Consider the following 19,329-nt stretch of genomic DNA (forward strand, 5'->3'; position numbering starts at 1 on the left):
CTATTGGTACTGCCAACGCGTGTTCTATCTAAGGAAAGGAGAGAGTGAGAGAGAGAGGACCATACTTTCAAAATAAGTTGCTATAAAGCACGCTAAATGGTTAACATGCTCCATTGGCATAAATCCTTGACCTGATGATCTGTCCTCCACAGGGCTGTCACAAACATCACCTACTCAGGATTGCGAAGCAAACCATGTTGATTTTGAGCTGGGAAAAGGTAAAAATACCCACCACACATAAGGAGAAAAATCCCTGCGAATCTGAGACATTGTTTTTTTTTTTCGAAAATAAACTCCTGCTTTAGTTTGTTATCACAAAACAATATTCTTTACTAAGTGGAAGCTTCAAACATGCTGCTGCCTGGCAAAGCATTAGGAGGGGCTCTGCAGAAGGCACAGAGACCTCCCCTGAGAGGCAGGGCAGTCTATATATGGAGAACAGTCCTCTGCCAAGGGAGCGGACGCCATAGCCTCACCTCTCTGATGAGCATCACCATGATCGAAATAAGCCCCTCAATCTTCTATCCTTTTAAGATACGTCACAGACGCTCAGACATCTTGTGTGAAGATGTAGAATTGTGACCCTTAAGCAAGCAGTGAGGGCACTGATGACTTGAATATTTGCTACAGATTTCAGTACTGAGTCATGGACATCTGAGTGGCATAGCTAATGGCAGAGTCAGAGGAGTTTAAGATGAGATGGTCCAGGTTGTACCATTTGTTATAGTCACACATCAGGAGAGCAGGAGACGAGAAGATGCAATGATACAGGAAGCATGCCACAGTTGAGGAAGTTGCTCTGTGGAGAGCTCTAACTTTTCCACACTGTAAGATAGAACACATCATTTAATTTCCCATTCATTAGAAACCTCTGCTGTGGACACTACACCGAGTGAGTTCAATAAAGGGTCTGGCATTGTAACTTTAGGGAAACAGCAAAGTAGTTTCATTACTGAGTGTGCATGATCACAATCCCCTGTAAGGATCATGGACAGCTTATCCTGAACCCAAGGAGCAAGATTGAAAGGCAAGACAAATGCTTTTCAGTTAAATGACATTGCTGTAAAGCCCTGAATTTAATGGGCTACATATAAGACTCCCAGTCAAGGAAACACATGTAATGCTAGAAATATGTGCGAACATCTCAAAGTTATTGTTGTTATTGTTATTGGAAATTTTGATTTGTAGAGCGCTTAATACCAACAGGTCTCTAAACGCTTCAAGAAGATCAGCGTCAGTTCCAGGAAGAGTAGTATACAGTTAGGCCCAAGCTTCTGTGAGTAGAAGGGTATTAAGATTTTTCCTGAATGGGAGAAGGCACCTTTCCGCCCTGGAGCTGGCCAGGCAACCTGTTCCAAAGTGTAGGTATGAGGACAGAGAAGGCTCGGCCCCCGTGGGTGGAGTAATTGAATTGTGGGCATTTTAGGAGGCCCTCCATGGAGGACCTTAGCGAGCGTCCTGGGGCGTATTACTCTAAGTGTTTCTTGATGTAGATGGGTGCCTGACCATAAAGGGCTTTATGTGTGATGCAGAGGCCCTTAACCCCTCCCACGCTGGTGATGGAACCGCTCAGTCATGCCCCTCGGGTGGGCTGTGCTGGTGACGGAACGGTTCCGTCCTGGCCCGCTCGCTGCGCTGATTTTGCACCTGCGCGGCGCGTTCTATTGAGCAGGCGGAGCCATGACGGAACCGCTCCGTCACATGCACAGCTCACCCGAGGGGCTTGACGGAGCGGTTCCGTCACCAGCGCGGTGCGCCGAGCAGCCCCCCCCCCCGCCCCTTAGCGCTGCGGCGGGATTGTCCTCTGCTTTATGGGAAGGAAGTGGAGCTGTTGCAGTAGGGGTGATGCCCGCGTGCGCCTAGGTAGCTTAAATAATAACCTGGCGGCATCGTTCATCACTATCTGGAGTTTGCCCACCAGTGAATCTGGTAGTCCGATGTAGAGCGAGTTGCCATAGTCCAGGCGGGCCAGGATCAGGGCAGCAACCACTGTCCTCATGGTTGAGAAAGAAAGGATGGGGGAAAGTCTCCTCAATAGCCTGAGGAGGCCCACACAAGTTCCAAACACGGTGGAAACTTGATTGGCCAAGGAAAGTTTGGCATCTACTTTTGTTCCCAAACTTTTTACCGCTGGAGCTGGAGCGTCACCTAGCTCATGAGGCCAGCAGAGGGAGTTCCAAGGGTTGCAATCATTGGTCACAGCCAGGACCTCCGTTTTGTCCGTAATAATCTTGAGCGAATTGACCGTCATCCAGTTAACCGCAAAACGCAGTACATCTTTTGCCCGGGAGTGGGCCTGTGAGGTGTTTTCAATTTGAAGAATGATTTGCGTGTCGTCCGCATAGTTGAAAACTTGGCAGTCCATTGAAGCGAGGGCACTTATCAGAGGTCCATGGTATATGTTAAACAGGAGAGGGGAGAGAGCCGACCCTTGTGGGACTCCACAGGGAATAGGCCCCCTTTCTGAGACCCAGTCGCCCATCTGAAATCTTTGGGTCCGGTTGGTCAGGAATGAAGTAATCCATTGGAGGATGGGCCCACCAATCCCAATATTTCTTAATCTTTCCAGGAGTAAGGCATGGTTGACCGTGTCGAACGCTGCCGACAGGTCTAGGAAGACAAGGACACATAGCTTCTTCTCGTCAGCTGTAATCCTGATATCATCGAGTACGGACAGCATCACCAATTCTGTGCTATGGTGCGCTCGGAAGCCAGCCTGCCCATCTCCCAGGATGTGGTGGTCCCTCCATGAACCTGGATAGAGTTTGCAGGACATATTGTTCTATGATTTTGGCCAGAAATGGGAGTTGGGATACGGGTCTGTAATTTTTCAAATTGGAAGTGTTAGTGTCTGTCTTCTTGAGCAGGGGGATTATTCTGGCTTCCTTAAAGTGTCTGTGAACCTTCTCAGGCTCCAGAGAGAGGTTCAACAGGGTGAGGATGTCTCCCTCAATCTCTGGAACAGCTAATTTAAAGATCCTAGGAAGGCAGGGATCAGGAGGTGAGCCAGATGTAATTTTTGTTGCAATGCGACGGAGGGTCTCAATATCAAGAGTTTGGAAGGAACTCTAACCTTTTTCCCTGGGTTACCTCCTCTTCATTGAGTGCTTGTGTAAATGGGGATTAGTCGATCTCAACCAGGATGTCTTGTATTTTATGGGAGAAGTATTATAAGAATTAATTGCACTGTTCCTGGTTGGATGGTGACACCAGTGACTTACTGACTTAGTTCTTTAAGAATTTTAAATGTTTCTTTTTGTTTGTTGGTTGTTACCAGGATCCTACTTTCAAAGTACTCAGCTCTCCTGTTAAGAAGCGCCTTTTTGTAGGTGGAGACTTTTGCCTCTCGTAAGATCCTGTGGCTCATAGGCTTTACGCCACTGCTGTTCGTGGTGGCGGAGCGTACGTTTCATATGCCTGAGCTCTTCCGTGAACCACGTGCACCCTTAACCTTGTTCCCGCTTTTTATTTTCTTGACTGGGGCTAATTTATTGATGGCAGATAGTAGCTGGCTGGAGATCACTTCGGTCCACTCATCAATATCAGCTGTCTCTGGCCGCCTGACGGGGTTGTCTCTAAGGGTGCTTTCTAGTTTAGGACCTTCGATTTTTGACCAGCTATGAACAAGTTTCCAGTCCGGGGACGGGCGTACATTGCTTCTATTAAGGGGGAGTAGAAGGTTGATACAGTGGTGATCAGACCATGCACATGGAGTGAGTGAGATCCCTACCAGGAGTTGTTGGAAGCGTGACCGGAGGTTAGAAACACATTCGGTCAGAAGGTCTACGAAACGTGGGGGGCATTTACGTGGGCGATATACTACAATGATTACTATACTAGATGAGTGCTGGCAAACCTTAATTGTTAGAATATCAGCTCCTTCCGGGTTGTCTCCTGATACCTTCCCAACTCCTACATGGCCAAGAGTCTCTCACCTGGAAAAGTACTCTAAGATTGCACTAAAGGTAGATCCTGTTAAGTTTTGTCTCTTAGGGAGGTAGCTAGGAGTCTTCTACACTTGCTGATAGGAGCGGTCTGAACTTCTTTGAAAATCAAATCCATGGGGACAGTTACCAAGGTAGGGCCAAGTCTCTTGAACAGATGAAGTTTAACAAGCAGAACGGATAAGCCATCCAATACCAACTACCGCGCTGTGGTTATGTTTTCAGACTACAGTGATAGATACTTCTGCAACAAGGAAAGCTGATTGGGAAACAGGGATGTGACCTTTAGAGAGTGCACTGGACTCATGCCCACCTCCTTGTCTTTGTTCATTCTCCTATAAAGAAGCCTGGAAACCATACATTTTTGCTTCAAAGCACGTTTGCCTCCTCTTTAGAAGACACTGATATAAAATAAATTGGTTTGTAACTTTTTGTATGGAATTGTAGAGTTTTGGTATTGTGTGTGCTGGCTCTCACAGACCTGCTTTTTTTACAAAGTGGAAACAAAAGTATGTTTGACTATCTGGGTGTGCGTTTATAGAAAAAGGAAGTATGAAATGGGATATAACATAACCCGCATATCTGGAAAGCGGTCTGGCTCTATGAAAGCAGAGATGGTTCAGCTGGTGATCCTTCAACAATAAACAGAGTATCATTGAGATGACTAAGAGTTACAGCTGCTATTTAAAGAACTACAGGATAGCATAAATGATGGGGAGGGGCTAAAAAATAATTGTTTTTATTGACAGTTAAAGGCGGTCTACACAATGTGTCAGGTTCAATCTTTTTATGTCTGAACTGGGTATCCGTAAAAGAGGAGAGATCTTTAAGTTGATGTGTTTTATTTTATAAGCGGACTCAATGACTGATCCCAACACAGAAGAGAAGGGACAGCAACAAAAAAGATGCCTGTTTAGTTTGTGTATGGTCCGATATAGGCCACTAGATGGCAATGTTCTCACACTTTAGGAATGCTGTGCATTTAGAGAGATTATTCCAAGTTTCTTAAATTAAATTTACTGCAAAAATTTAGATCCGTTTTGCATGGAATTCAATTTTTAGGTCTGACAGCTGCAGCCTGAACTTAGGTGTTGGGAATACTACTGAGAGAGGGTGATAGGCTCCACATACAAGTTGGTTTCCCTGAGTGCAGTATCTGATTGAGCTGAGTTGCGTGCTTCCACTGAAGAGTGCTAGCACTGCACACATTGTCTAGTGGCAAAGCGTATACTCATTACAGTAATACTGAGTTGGTTATGGTGGCAAGTCAAAGATCATGTTTCGAGGCCTAATCTGTTAATTATGAAATGGTACAAGAAAGGCACCAGGCCTTACATATGAAAAGCATAAGTAAACATCAATCCATTTAGGGGTGGATTGTTATCACTCTTAAGGAAAGCGAGCTGAGAAGAATGTTGTTACATGGAATCTCACGGATTACTGTAGTAGGCAAGGACTTTGGTCTTGGTTACCCTTTGTGAAAACAATTTCCTATGCAAGAATCCTTGTTGGGCCCTCCTTGGAGACAGTATTTTGTTCAGCCAAATGTAATTTTGCATACCTTTGTACTTTTACGAATGTGCTTCTGATGGGCGCCTTTTGGAAAAGTCTAAGTTTATAAAAGTAGGCCTAAGTAGGTTATGGTGACAAGGTATAGGCCTGATTAGTGCACCAGAAAACGTTTTGTACGATATCATAGGTCTGATCATAATAATATGAAAGCTATGGCAAAGGCAGTAGGCCTAGCTTATGTAGTGTGAAATCCATTTGTTTAAGAACGTAGAACTTTAACCATGGATTGTTTTTACATTGTGTTACAGGCTATATACAATCATCTTGTTACACGTAATGCAGATTACCCTAGTAGTCAAACCTTAACAAACCTTGTAGGCTTTCACGGTGATGATCCTGTTGAGAGGGGTTGCATATTGTTTTGCAAATAGTATCTATTTACATATTAATATTTTTATAATTGTAAGCATTATGTATGCCAGTTTATGGGCACTTGAATAGGCATGTGTTGGTTATGATTTCAAGTCAAAGGCTATGGGCCTTATCAATTCACTGGGAAAAGTTATACCAGATTCTAATCGTTTTGATCTGTTTATTAGGAAATGTTATGACAAAGCCAGTTGCCATGATAATGCTAGTAAGGCTCTTTTAGGAGGGATTTTCCATTGCCTTGACAACTATAATTATGTAGATTTGTGTCATTTTAATATGGTATCACGAATAGTTGCCTTGTGGGAAAGCTTAAGCCCAGCACAATAGGGCTGAGTTGGCTATGATGACAAACTAATGATAAAGGCAATAGGCCTGGTTGTTTATTATGAACAGTTGTGATAAATGCAGCAGGCCTGACATATTAATTATGAAAAGCATATTTTGAATTCACTAGGCATTTAAGGGTGAATTGCTATTAGTCTGTACTTAGAAAGGTATTTTGTTAAATTAACTCTCACAGATAACTGTAGTGGGCCAGAGTATTGGTAACCTCTTCTGACAAAATGTGGCTATAGAAAGCTACCTCTGAGGGAATCTTTCTTAGGCTCTCTTAGGAGGATCGGCATTTTGCTTTGTGAATTGTTATTTTGTATACTTTTTAAATTTATGACTGTATTCTTGATGGTTGCCTTGGGGGAAAGCTTAAGCTTAGCTCACCACAGTAGGCCTGAGTTTGTTAAGGTAACAAGCCAACAATCAAACACACAAAAGGTGATGGAGGATGCTTGCAATAAGGCTAACCACTGGCAATTGCTCGCATAGCATTCCAACCCATCATTCTTTAGCCCACCATGCCACCTCAGCCAATGATAACAGCTGTGGAGTTTATTGGTTCACTAGGAGAAGGTATTTTAAATGCCATAGGTCTGATATGTTTATTATGGAAAGTGACAACAAAGGCAGTAGGGCTGATTTATTTACCATGTAAAAGATATACCGCCCATGGTAACTTCCTCTAAACCAGGAAACCATTACGGAATGCTGTTGCAATGGTGTTTTACAATTCCAAGCTGGCCAACACGTTGGTTCTAAAGGTGGCGGCCATGCTGGAAAGTTTAAACAACAATACACTATGTAAAATACCACTGCAAGACAGACACATGCTGCTTCTGGTTAGTTTCATAATTGCAACCATATGTCAGTCTTGTTTAGGCAGCAGCATGTTTTTTTCCTACTTTTATTACCTGCATTCATCTTTCATACGTTATTGAGTTTGTTGTGTCAGGGTGTGAATGAAAAGAATGTGTCAGTGGGTAGATAAATGGATGCATAATTGCAAAGATGAGTGATGGATTGCATAATGATGACTTATCGAGTGTCTAAACCCATCAATGACACAAAAGGCACTTTCATTCACTAAGACCTGAATATACCAAAAATAATGAAAAGTTAGGTGGTGTATTCCTCATGTTCATAATATATGACTATGTCCCCATCTCAGCCTTTTATCATTTGTATGGGCTCTTTGGGATCCCATGTGACCCGCAGTAACATTTATTTATTAATTTTCTATACAGATCCATTGCCCCACCTCCCGCACCCCCTGTCCTGATGAAGACCCTCTAGCAAGGTTTATACCACGCCTGCATCTACTTGGGTCGAAACATCGACACTTCCTCTTGTGTTCAGCCGCCTCCCTGATTTATCATTTGTGATTTTATTTGAGGTACGATTGTTAAATTAATTGATGAGTTATTTGTTCCATTGTGTTAACTTTTCATTATTTTTGGTATATTCAGGTCTTAGTGACCCATGCTCTAGTTTCTATACTTTCACTATCCCAGCACTACCCTTCCCTACTCCACTCTTTAGGGGCATTATATGTGATTTATTATGTATTTATTTTTATGAATGAATCTTTTACGATACACGTTGTGATTAAAAACAATGTTGTTGTAATTACCTTTGTATGTACATAATTGTTGTTATGGTTGAGTTAATTGTGTGTCTATCTGGGACCGCTTTGTTTGTATCAATATTCCGCCCAGGTCCCAGTGACTTCTTGGGTTAACCCGTGTTTTTACAGCACGCAGTGGGGATATAACACTACTGGAGGGATGGTGTCACAGTTATTCTGGAGGATGGTGGAGGGGAACAGATGTTGTGCTACAGCAGTGGTATCGAAAAGGGGAGTGATTCACTTCTGGACTGAAGAGGCTGGAATCTATTAACATGTAGTGACAAAAATGGGAATGCCTCTCCCACCATCGATCTGCGCGAACTTTTAGACAGCGGGAGTTAATTTTATTAACTTCAAATCTGCTCAATAAATGTGCTGTATTACTTATTACAGTTTAAAAAAATGTGAATTACACCAAACAGCTTAAGAAGATTGTATCAATTTTTTCTTTTATGCCATAGTCATTTGGCTACATCAAACAATTAATTTCTTAGACAAGAAAATAAACGTGGAGCAACGAACATTTATATACATCGTACACAAAACACATTATTTCAGTCTTCAAAACAACAACTCCAACATTTACAATCAATACATTTAACACTACAAACAACAGTTTTAACTTCCCAAAACAAATCACAAGGAAACTTACAAGTCCTACTATGGACTTCTAAATGGCAGGGCCAACATATTACTATCTTCACAACCCTTTTTTAGGCCGAGCAGACCTAACCCTCAATGCGTGAGCATTGATGGCGTCTGCTTCAGACCTAATGCTACCCGTATTTAGGAAAGTGGACAGCAATGTGCCACGCGCTTTTCGTTTCCAGTTTTCACCGCCGGAGCGCGCGTCTGAGCGGCGCTTGCGCGGAGTAACACACAGCCCTTGCTCATACACAGACACAGGCAGCCCCCACCCCTCTGCATGCACGCACACACACACAGGCGCGCGCATGCACACGCAGGCACACGGCACACATACAAGCACACGGCACACTATCCCCTGCCTCGCATTCTCTCTCAATCACACACAGTCACGCATGCGCACACACATTCCCTCGCGCACACACACGCACACACTCCCCCCCACCCCTCCCCCACAGGCATAAACACAGGCAGGCACGGAGTCCCCTACGGGGGACTCTAACTTCACATCAGCCCTGGGCCCCACTCACCGGCTGCGCTCTTCCGGCGGGGCTCCTCTTGCGCTCCGCGCCTCACGGCGCGCCTCCTCTTCTGGATCGCGGCTCCCTCAGGTCAGAGGAGCCCCGCAACAGGCGCCACACTCCTCCTTCTCCCCGCCCCCCTCCTGGGGACCCGGGCTACCCAGGACCGGCAGGGCGCTCCATGCGCCGGCAGGCCTTCTTCTCACGGACCTCAGGAGGCGGGATTTCCGGTCGACCGCGAGTGGATTGGCCGGCCGGCCAAGAGCTTCCGGGTCGCCGCGGGCAGCGCGGTGGCACCCTCCCGATCACTACTAGGATAGGAGATGTGCACGCGAGTGGCCGCTGGCGTCTCGCGTCTCTTCCGTCTTGTTTTTTTAAGTCATGGTCGAGCAAGGATTTTTTCAAAATGCCTGTTGAAAGCAATTGGGTTTGTCACGTTTCCTTGTTCGTTTATGGAGCGCCTCTACGCTACGGCTTTGCGTGATTGTTTTCTCTTCTTTAGTCGGTTTCTGCTCTTAATCAGCACTATCAGACGCCTGTCTTCTATGGACACCGTATACGTTTCACGAAGGCAGGAGCGGCGGACTCAGGGGAGGCTTCCTCGGCATACAGATGTGGGATAGGGGCGCTGTGACCTCTGTCCGCATAGCCAGGTAATGCATGACGTAGTTGGGGGGCTTCCCCAGCTCCGCAGTCTCCAGCTTTAGTAAACTTTCTATTTTCTGCCCGACATGCTCTTTCTTCGTCTCACTCCATCGTGCCTCGCACTCCTACACATTTCTCCGCTCTTTTCTTCTCTTCGTCTCTACGTTCTGTTGTCCATCTTCCTGACTCCTGTTTTCTTTCCTTGCTTCTCCCTCTCTCTCTAAATTGCATCTCTCGCCACCTTCTGTGTCCTCTTTCCTTCCACAACTCTCTCTTTTCAGGTCTACTACTCTCTCCTCTCTGTACTCTTTACTAATCTCCAGATTTTTCTCTTCGTCCTTTTTTCTTCTCTCCACCGAGCCCTTCATTTAAAATCTCCCTTTTGCTCCTTATGCATCACCTCCTCTTCTCTCCCAGTTACCCATAGCAACTCTTTCCTCTCCCTCATTTTACCCCCTCTGTAGCTCCTTTCTGCCCATATGTTCTCTATCGCCACCGTAGCCCCTTTCGCCTGCTCTGTGCATGCATCCACCACCCTTGACTTACATCGGCATTTGTTATCCCGGGAGTAGAGGGTGTGAGTTACAGACAGAGCTGCCGAATTTGCAACTGGGAAAACCAGCTCCAAGTCCCGGCGTCGGCGCAGCATCCTTTGATTCTGGGCAAATGACTCAATATCCCTGTGTTGAATGTAATTAGTGCACCTGTAAAGTCCACCCATACGCAATATAAAACTGTGAAAAACAATAAATGTCTGTTCTCGTCTCTCCGTTCTTTTCTTAAGCCGCTCTCCCTTAAGTTTCTTTACTCCTTTCCCGATGTTTCTTGTGTTGTTATGGTTTTTATGTCTTCTTCTGTCTCTGCACCTCTCCTATTTGCTCGCTATTTTTTATTATTTGTTTTACCATTTAAAGCATTCGGTTTTGTTTGTTGTTTTTTTTAGCACGGTGGATCAGTAGTTTAAGCAGTGAGGGCTGACACCTGTTTGTGAACTAAAGGTCAGAAGTTCGAATCTCGATAGGGCCACTTGAGTCTTTTATGCTTCCCAGGTCGACACTTTAGGGACGATTACATTGGGTAATAATCATAGCAGTTTTTCTAGCACATTGAAACGACAAAACCCGTGTTCTGCCCAATGTCTGTAGACGTTTGGTATGGTCATATGATCTCTGGTTGTCTTGTAACACCCATAGTCTCTGGTAGTGCAGGTTTGTTTTTTCATCTGGCACACATAACCCCCCCACACACACAACCCCCCACACACACAATCCCCCCCCCCCACACACACACCACACACACACACACAACTCCCCCCCACACACCCACAACACCCTCACACACACCCACAACCCCCCCACACACACACCCCCACACAACTCCCCCCACACACACACAACCCCCCCACACACACAGCCCCTTCACACACAACCATCTATCTATCTTATCTATGGCCCTCACTCTATCCATCTATCGCCCTCACTCTATCAGTCTTATCTGTCTTGTCTGTATATCTATCTATCGCACTCACTCTATCCATCGCACTCACTCTATCTAGCGCCCCCCTCTATCTAGCTATCGCATCACCACAGCATCACTCAGCACCACCACAGCTTCAATCTGTGCAACCATTCAACAACAACTGGTTCAAATATGCTCTCAATGTTTCAAGCTTTATTACAAATGTCACAAAAAGATGTTAATATTTCACTTCTGTTCTTGGATTTTGGTCACAATAAAATACACTGAACATAATCTTCACAAAAGTCATTTACAAAAGTTTAAGCTATTGCCATTATAAATTACAATAACTTTTATTTAAGTATTAATTAATTATTTAAAAAAATTAAAAGCCATTGTTATTTGTAATATCAATACATCTAAGTCACGTAAATACAACACATATTGCAGTACAAATGCTATAGGTGTCACATATGCAAAAGTTAAAACTATTGGCTTTGTAAATGACAAACTATTAATTTCGCTATTTTCAAAACCAACACATAGATAAAAAAAATTGTCATTTACAATACCAATAGCTCAAACTTTCCTAATGCGAGACCTATTGCATTGCAAATGCTTGTTTATTGAATGTTCCTGCTGTGAGGTCAGAGTGTTCGTATATAGCTCAAGGCCTATGTCTATTTAATATGGACCAGACTATTTGTTTATTTCATATATTTTTACAAGCTGGTTGCTCTTGGCCTCAATTGGGACATGCCAACATGTTTCAACCTTCGGAGTAGGACCTTAAAATCTTTCTTAGAAGGTCTTCATCAGGGCGAAAATGATTTTGTTGTAGGACACGATTAATAGGGGGCAGCAAGAGACTAATAGCGGTCAATGTCAGTGGCGTGTTCTCAAAGGCTTCTTTTCACTTATTTCAAGAGGTCTGCTTTTCTTCGAGTCGGTGCTTCCTTTTTTAACCCCCCCCACGCTCATGACGAGCTCAGCTCGTCATGAGCCACGGTTCTCGTGTGCTCATGACGAGCTGAGCTTATCGTGACCATTAGAACGCTCACACGGGGGACTAATAACCCTGCTGTGCTGGTCGGGCGTGGTCATGACGAGCTCAGCTCGTCAGAGGAAGGGGCGCTGTGCGCGCCCCCTCCCCCCAGCACAGTGGGGGAATCGGCCCCGCAGAGAAGGGGTTAAGGCATTGAAGTACAGCGGCGGGCTCCAGTCTCTTCCATCGGCGGCGCGCTGTCAACAAGTGATTGCAGAATATGGCGTTTTTTTTTTTTTTTAAAAAGGTGTCTAAAAGTTCACTCAGATCAATGGTGGGAGAGGCATCCACTTTTTTGTTACTACAGCAGTGGCATGGCACTGCAGGTCTGTGGTGGAATAGTGTGTGGATGGAGTGATATAACAGTGGGTGTGGTACTGTGTGGTGTTAGATTGGTGTTGTGGTGGATGGAGTGGTGCGTTGGTTTAGTAGTGCAATGTTTGGTGTGGTAGCGCAGTATTGAATGGTAGTGGCAGAGCGTAATGGTAGTGTTGGTGGTGGTATGGCGGTGATTGGGGTGATAGTGTAATGCTGGCATGGTAGTGTATTGTTAAGATGGTAGATTGATGATGGCTGAAATAGTGTAGTGTGGTCTTGGAGGTTGTAATGTAGTTGTGCCAGGTAGTAGTGTGGGGATGGCATTGGTATTGTTCTTGTGTGGAGTGGTAGTGTAGGATGGTAGTGCAGTGGCTGGGTTGGTAGTACAGTTCTGGGTTAGTGATTTGGCCCTGTGGTTTTACCTATAGTTCTGATTGGCAACACTCTGGCTCAGGCGTGACTATGTGGAAGCAGTAGATGCTGATATTTTGCTTTTGGTACTGAGCAATGGTGAAGTGGTAATGCAGTACTCAGGGTGGCACCTTTCGATGGAGGGTGCTAATGCAGGATGTCTGTTGTTACTGTTTTGTTGGATGTGGTGCTGAGTAGACACAGTGTGGTGCTGAGGGTAGTAGCATGCTTTTAGGGACGGTAGTAAAGTGGCATTAGGAAGCAGTTTCGTAGTGAGATGGTGGTGAAACAGTAAGCTGTTAGTGGAGGGTTGCAGTGCAGTGTTGTGGGAGTACAGAACAATATTAGGAAGTGCGGTCACAGATGTAGTGGTTTCGTCCTTGGATGACCTTGCTGTGCTAGAGTTTTAGTACAGTACTGGTAGTGTGGCGCTTGGGGTTGTAGTGCGGTGATACCAGTGGTAGTGCTGTGGTCAAGGTGTTAGTGTAGTGCGGGAGATAGGCATTTTTGGGGGTATTGTGATTGTAGAACTGTTGTGTCATGGAAGATCACAGTAGATTGAACGCAAGAGGTGAAGGATGGAGTGAAATGCTGGTGAATAACAGTATAGTTCTTCGTTCTGGTAGTGAGTAGGTAATCTGAGAGGAAATTGCAGGCAGTGGCGGATTTGAAAAAAAAAGTGCACTGGGGGCAGTTTTGAGGTAATAGCTGCACTATGATACTGCAAGGTGGTATTGCAGCAGTGGGCATGGTGGTGCAGGTGTAGTGCATGAAAATGTGGTGCATGGAAAGCAAGAGCCATTCTAAAGATGGTGGTAAATTGACAAAAGAAAAAAATATATAATAACAAAAGAGAAACAACTCGTTAGCACCAAAAGGAATAGTCATTTAAATCAGAATTGATACTTACTCCTCTGTGCAAGGCTGTACATCCAAATTGATCCACGGCGTCCAGCGAAGCCTCCTTTTCAATTAATAGTGAAACAGCATCAATATGACCATAGGCCACGGCAAGCATCAGCGGGGTTCTAAAATGGAGGACGCCACAGACATTAAAAGGCAGTCGACTCATATTCTGAGAATGTGATGTGCTGCTTTGATTGAACGCTACCAGAACCTGCGTTTGTGTAATTGACTCTTAATGACACTCTTGTCTCCTCACTTACATGTCAGCACATTGCATGCACGCGCCACTGAAAAATCATAACAAAAAACTGAACTGGGGAGATGCAGAAGCCATTCTCTATATCACCTGTGCACCTCGGTTCTCCTACCTGCCAAACATTGGGAGTAACTTCCGCCTGGTCTCCCAAAACAGTGTGTCCCTTTTAAACAAATTGATATTTGTATTGTAAGAGAAAGAGCAACTAAACCCAATGATACCGAGTTAATAGGCGAGTTTTACATGCGGTGGCGGCGGTGCTGGCTGGCCTCAACCTCAGAAGCATGTGTGGGCCAGCTCTGCTCATAGGGGTTCAGTCACTTACCTCACTCCTGGTGTAACAAAGCTGACAGTTTGTGGGGACTTCACTTGACCTGTTTCCATTGGAGAAGTGCTGTCTCTCCCAAACACGGTCTGCAGTGGGGCTACAGGGAGTGTGCCAGCCCTTTGAAGGGCTGTCTGTGCAGCACCTGCAGCCACAGGCCTACATGTATTTTCCAAGGGTGGCGTATACTCAAGCTAGTAATATGAAGGAGTATAACGTCAGAACCCTGTTAGATTAGAGATGCAAACCTGCAGTTTTTTTATTTTTTATTTTGAAGCAGGCTTAAGGATACATCTGTTTGTTTACACGCAGTGCAGTGTACATGCTGGCAATTCTATTTCAATGTATTTCTTTGTATTCATCCTTACACACTGATCGGAAGCCTAGTTTTGGACAAGATAGTGTTTTGTGTTCACACTCTTGTGTTGTTTGATATCTGAAGCACTGTCTTTCATCAGAGGGTCGTGAAAGCCTCTAACCAGTACTGAGGGGTCACTGGGGGAGGAGAACAGCAAGAGATGGTACCTGCCAACGCACAATCAAGTGCCCCTGGCCCACAATAATTTGTCATCGATGCCAGCAGGGGCCAGGACACCAGAGCAACCCAGATGAGTATTGAAACATGTTACATTTTTTTAAACACAGAATCGCAGCAAAAGTGAACCATTACGAGGAACCCCACTCAAACATAGCAGCACCAGCTGAAGGTCACTTGGGGGTGCACTTACGCTACTTGCAGAACCGTGACAAGAACAATGACATACTTACTGTCCTTTGGCGTCTGTAACGTCTACCAGCTCAGGGCTATCTGCGATCTCAAGTAACAGTCGCAGACACGACGTGTGGCCATTGATAACTAGGAATAAAAGCAACAAAAACCATCAGTGAATGAGGCAACTACTGGTCGCTCAAACCTTGAAGATGAAACAATCTGCTATGTGTTGGGAACAGAGACCCCCACATCGCCGCCTCCGCCCAGTCACCCGCCCATACCAAGAAGAACCTCTCTGAGGAGGACTGGCAGACAGATCCAATCACTGCACAATGTATCATCTGGAATAACTCATGCAGTCACTTACATGCAGGAGCCACATGGATCCTGCCTAGATCCAGAGGGCGCTCTACAGGACCAACCCTATCTCCAAGTGATCACAAGTAAAGCTGTTTGTTGCCCACATTCGCTTCCACCGTCATCAACCCCTGTCGCACCCGTCCTCCTGTGGAGGCTGCATACCTGCCATACAGTCGAGAGTTCCACCCATAGCTCATTAACCAACAAAAAATGGTGGTCCTCCTCTCTAGGTAACATAACATAATGTTTATTTGTAAAGCGGACGTTAATCCTGTGTTGCATTTTGGAACCCAAAAACGTTTATTGGTACCTAGTTCAATAGCACTTTTTATAACCATGACGGAAAGTTGAGTGGACCTTACTGGATTCGCACCTGTGACCACACGGTCTAACAGTGTCTTAGAATGGAAGTCTTAGTCCACTGTACTGCCATACCCGAGGGGAAGAGGTGCTTTACTCTCATGGTCACCATGCAGACTAGGGAATTATTCGAAATGATCCCACCCGTATCAGATAAACAAAACAAACAAATAAAAATAAAAGGATCACATTTTATCCACAATTATACTTTTTTCCAGACAGTTCTCCTTATCTTCCAAAATGGTGAACGTCAACTTCACTGTAAGAGGGCTTGCTAATATTTGATAATATCATGTAAATATTATTATTCACACTACTGTCTATTAAAACGATTTAAGTCTTGCTGTGCCGTATCAATATTTTGCTACTCATGTTTTCTTCACTCTCCAGGAGGAATCACTGCCACGACACAGAGTATCAATTTTCAGAGTGGGGGTGCTGCCAGGGTTTTAAGTGGGCCAGGTCCTGCTGGTGATGAGCACCAGCAGTTCTTAAAAGCAGGTGTTGAAATGGGTCCCTATCGGGCTCTCCATTTTTGCCCTCACCCTCAGGACGAAAAAAATAAATATTAAATCTGCAGCAGTGTCATCTTTCACTGACTTTGATGTAACTTCAAAGAGACTCGGTATAGTTATTTCCCAGTCTCCTCATTTCAGAACTGAAGCATTTTCAACATTATATACACACAACGCGGCCAAAGTTGTTGCCTATTTGTCTTTTGTAACTTACAACCATTGACAAAGCCAATAGTCCTGGCTTATTTTAGGTGTAATGTTACTTGTATTATATCTGGATGCAATAACAGCAGCAGCAAAGTAACAGTCGGGAAGCACACTATGCTAAGCACAGATTTTTACCTTGCTTGTCTTTAAGCCACACCCTTCATTAAACTGACCACGCCCTTTTGAGAGACACCCCCCCCCCCCTCCCAGTTTTTTCATCCCACTCAAAAGTCCTGGGTGCTGCCATCAATGCTGAGCTAGTAAAGTCACAGGTGTGTGAAAAATCTAGGAACCACGCAAAGAATAAGGGTGTGTGTACAGTGTAGCGTTGTGGGGCACATTGTTGCATATAAATGATTTAAGCGTGGGGTGGTAGCGCACTGTCATTTACAAAGAGCCACATTTTCAATTGAAATGGGTGTTAAATCTGCATCAGACATTGACAACCGTATATGGCACATAAAAGATCATGTGTAGAAATCAGGATTCAGTGAATATTTCTCATTTGAGCATTACACAAATAAAATGCCTTGATTTGTTTCGATCCTATTAAAATCGGTGTTTCCATCACACTTTAGAATTATTTTAAAAATGCTATACTTTGTGATATATTTCCAAATATTTGTACAACTCATTTACAAGTAATTAAATGTTGTTAAATGTTAGAAAACATTTCACATCCTACAGCATTTCCTTTCACTCTCCCTCACGATAAGCAAGATTGTCACTTGGTTCACATTACAAACCCCCCTCACTTTGCAGTCAGATCAAGAAAAGTAAACACCAGTCTCCATGTAAAAAGAATAAGCAGCAACTGTCAAAAAACGTTGCCTGGAATTTGACACCTGTTTTTGAACGCACCACAAACGTGAAAACAAAATGTAAAGACTCTTTATTGTCATTCATGTAGTGAACTCCCGCATGGTTATTTTGGGGGTGCCGCAGCACCTCCTCCACCCCAAATTCCTGCGCCTATGCATATATTTTACAACAAGCAACATTCCTTTTAATCAAACTCTAAAAACCATAACCTCGATGCGTGAGTGGCTCAAACGCAAATAGTTCAACATAGTAAGTATCCCCACAAATGGAAGCGTACAATAGAAACACCTACATGCGTGAGCGGTTTGGTTGAACAGCAGGGGTCGCTATTGCATTACAATCTGGCCAAGCTATTGTAAAAACGCACATCGTCAAATGTTTCACCTGGAATTCTTACAATCTTACCAGCCATGGTCATAAATCACATGTTCCTCCCACTGACCTTTACCATTCTTTTTCCAACATGTACGTGTCATAACGCATTGGCAAAACCAGTATGGTTGACTTGTGTAAAGGCCTTGTACAAATGCACAACATACATCTACACAAACACTGACATACATCCGGCACACATGCATATAGGTAGAGGGAGACAAACCTACGAACACCCCATAAACGTAGACCAGCAGACAAACAGACCATCGTGCACATGGACCTACAGGTGCTAATCCGCCCAGATCAAGACAGGCCTTGTTGTTTGCTTGCAGGCGCTTTTTCTGCTGCAACGCCGCCTCAGCGCTAGAGATAACACGGTGGCGAAAAGGAGGGAATCCGCTACAGCAGTGGTTCCCAAACTTTTTAGACCCGTGGCTCCCTTGACCTAGTTGGCAGTTGGCCGTGGCTCCCCACCATTGTTTTACCCGCGCACCGGGGTGCCGTGGCGCACCCTTTGGGAACCACTGGTCTACATGAAGAATCAAGGCTAGACGTGATGAAGGATTCAGAGAGTAGCCATCACTGTCATAAAACTTTATTTGCAATCACAAAGATCTTATAAAGTACATCTCAATGCATACATAGAGTAGTATAAAGCACTCCCACTAAAAGTAACCAGCCTAGAGAAAGGCTCAAGGAGCTCTGTGGCTTTACAAGAAGTTTACGTGAGGTGGGCTCTGATCATGGGTATCCGCAGAAAGGTTTTCGGGGGGGAGGGAATTTTTAACTTCATCACCATCCTCCTTGCACTCTTTCCCCCTCCACCTTGCACCCTCCCCCCCTTCCCCTTGTACCCTACTTCACCTCAGCCTTGTACCCTTTTCTACCTTGCACCCTTCTCCCCTTTGCCTAGCACCCTTCTCCCCTCTGCCTTGCACCCTTCTCCCCTCTGCCTTGCACCCTTCTCCCCTCTGCCTTGCACCCTTATCCCCTTTGCCTTGCACCCTTCTCCCCTCTGCCTTGCACCCTTCTCCCTTGCACCCTTCTCCCCTCTGCCTTGCACCCTTCTCCCCTCTGCCTTGCGCCCTTCTCCCCTCTGCCTTGCGCCCTTCTCCCCTCTGCCTAGCGCCCTTCTCCCCTCTGCCTTGCACCCTTCTCCCCTCTGCCTTGCACCCTTCTCCCCTCTGCCTTGCACCCTTCTCCCCTCTGCCTTGCACCCTTCTCCCCTCTGCCTTGCACCCTTTTCTACCTTGCACCCTTTTCTACCTTGCACCCTTCTCCCCTCTGCCTAGCACCCTTCTCGACTCTGCCTAGCACCCTTCTCGACTCTGCCTTGCAACCTTCTCCCCTCTGCCTTGCTCTGCCTTGCGCCCTTCTCCCCTCTGCCTTGCGCCCTTCTCCCCTCTGCCTAGCGCCCTTCTCCCCTCTGCCTTGCACCCTTCTCCCCTCTGCCTTGCACCCTTCTCCCCTCTGCCTTGCACCCTTCTCCCCTCTGCCTTGCACCCTTCTCCCCTCTGCCTTGCACCCTTTTCTACCTTGCACCCTTTTCTACCTTGCACCCTTCTCCCCTCTGCCTAGCACCCTTCTCGACTATGCCTAG

The 19,329-nt window shown here is 45.3% G+C and overlaps 1 protein-coding gene across 4 annotated transcripts in view; it reads right to left on the minus strand.

Annotated features, from left to right (window-relative positions):
- ANKRD44 (ankyrin repeat domain 44) overlaps window positions 1–19,329 on the minus strand; it is a 712,165-nt gene that overhangs the window by 99,383 nt on the left and 593,453 nt on the right. For all 4 annotated transcript variants that reach the window (XM_086955419.1, XM_086955418.1, XM_086955417.1 and 1 more), the window contains exons 19-20: window positions 15,147–15,234; window positions 13,802–13,919 (exon numbers count right to left, since the gene is read on the minus strand). In XM_086955419.1, coding sequence (XP_086811545.1) covers window positions 13,802–13,919; window positions 15,147–15,234 — 206 coding nt within the window. The remainder of the gene's footprint in view (window positions 1–13,801; window positions 13,920–15,146; window positions 15,235–19,329) is intronic.

Source organism: Lissotriton vulgaris, chromosome 2_1 (genome assembly GCF_964263255.1).
Source record: "Lissotriton vulgaris chromosome 2_1, aLisVul1.2, whole genome shotgun sequence".
Classification (NCBI taxonomy): domain Eukaryota; kingdom Metazoa; phylum Chordata; class Amphibia; order Caudata; family Salamandridae; genus Lissotriton; species Lissotriton vulgaris.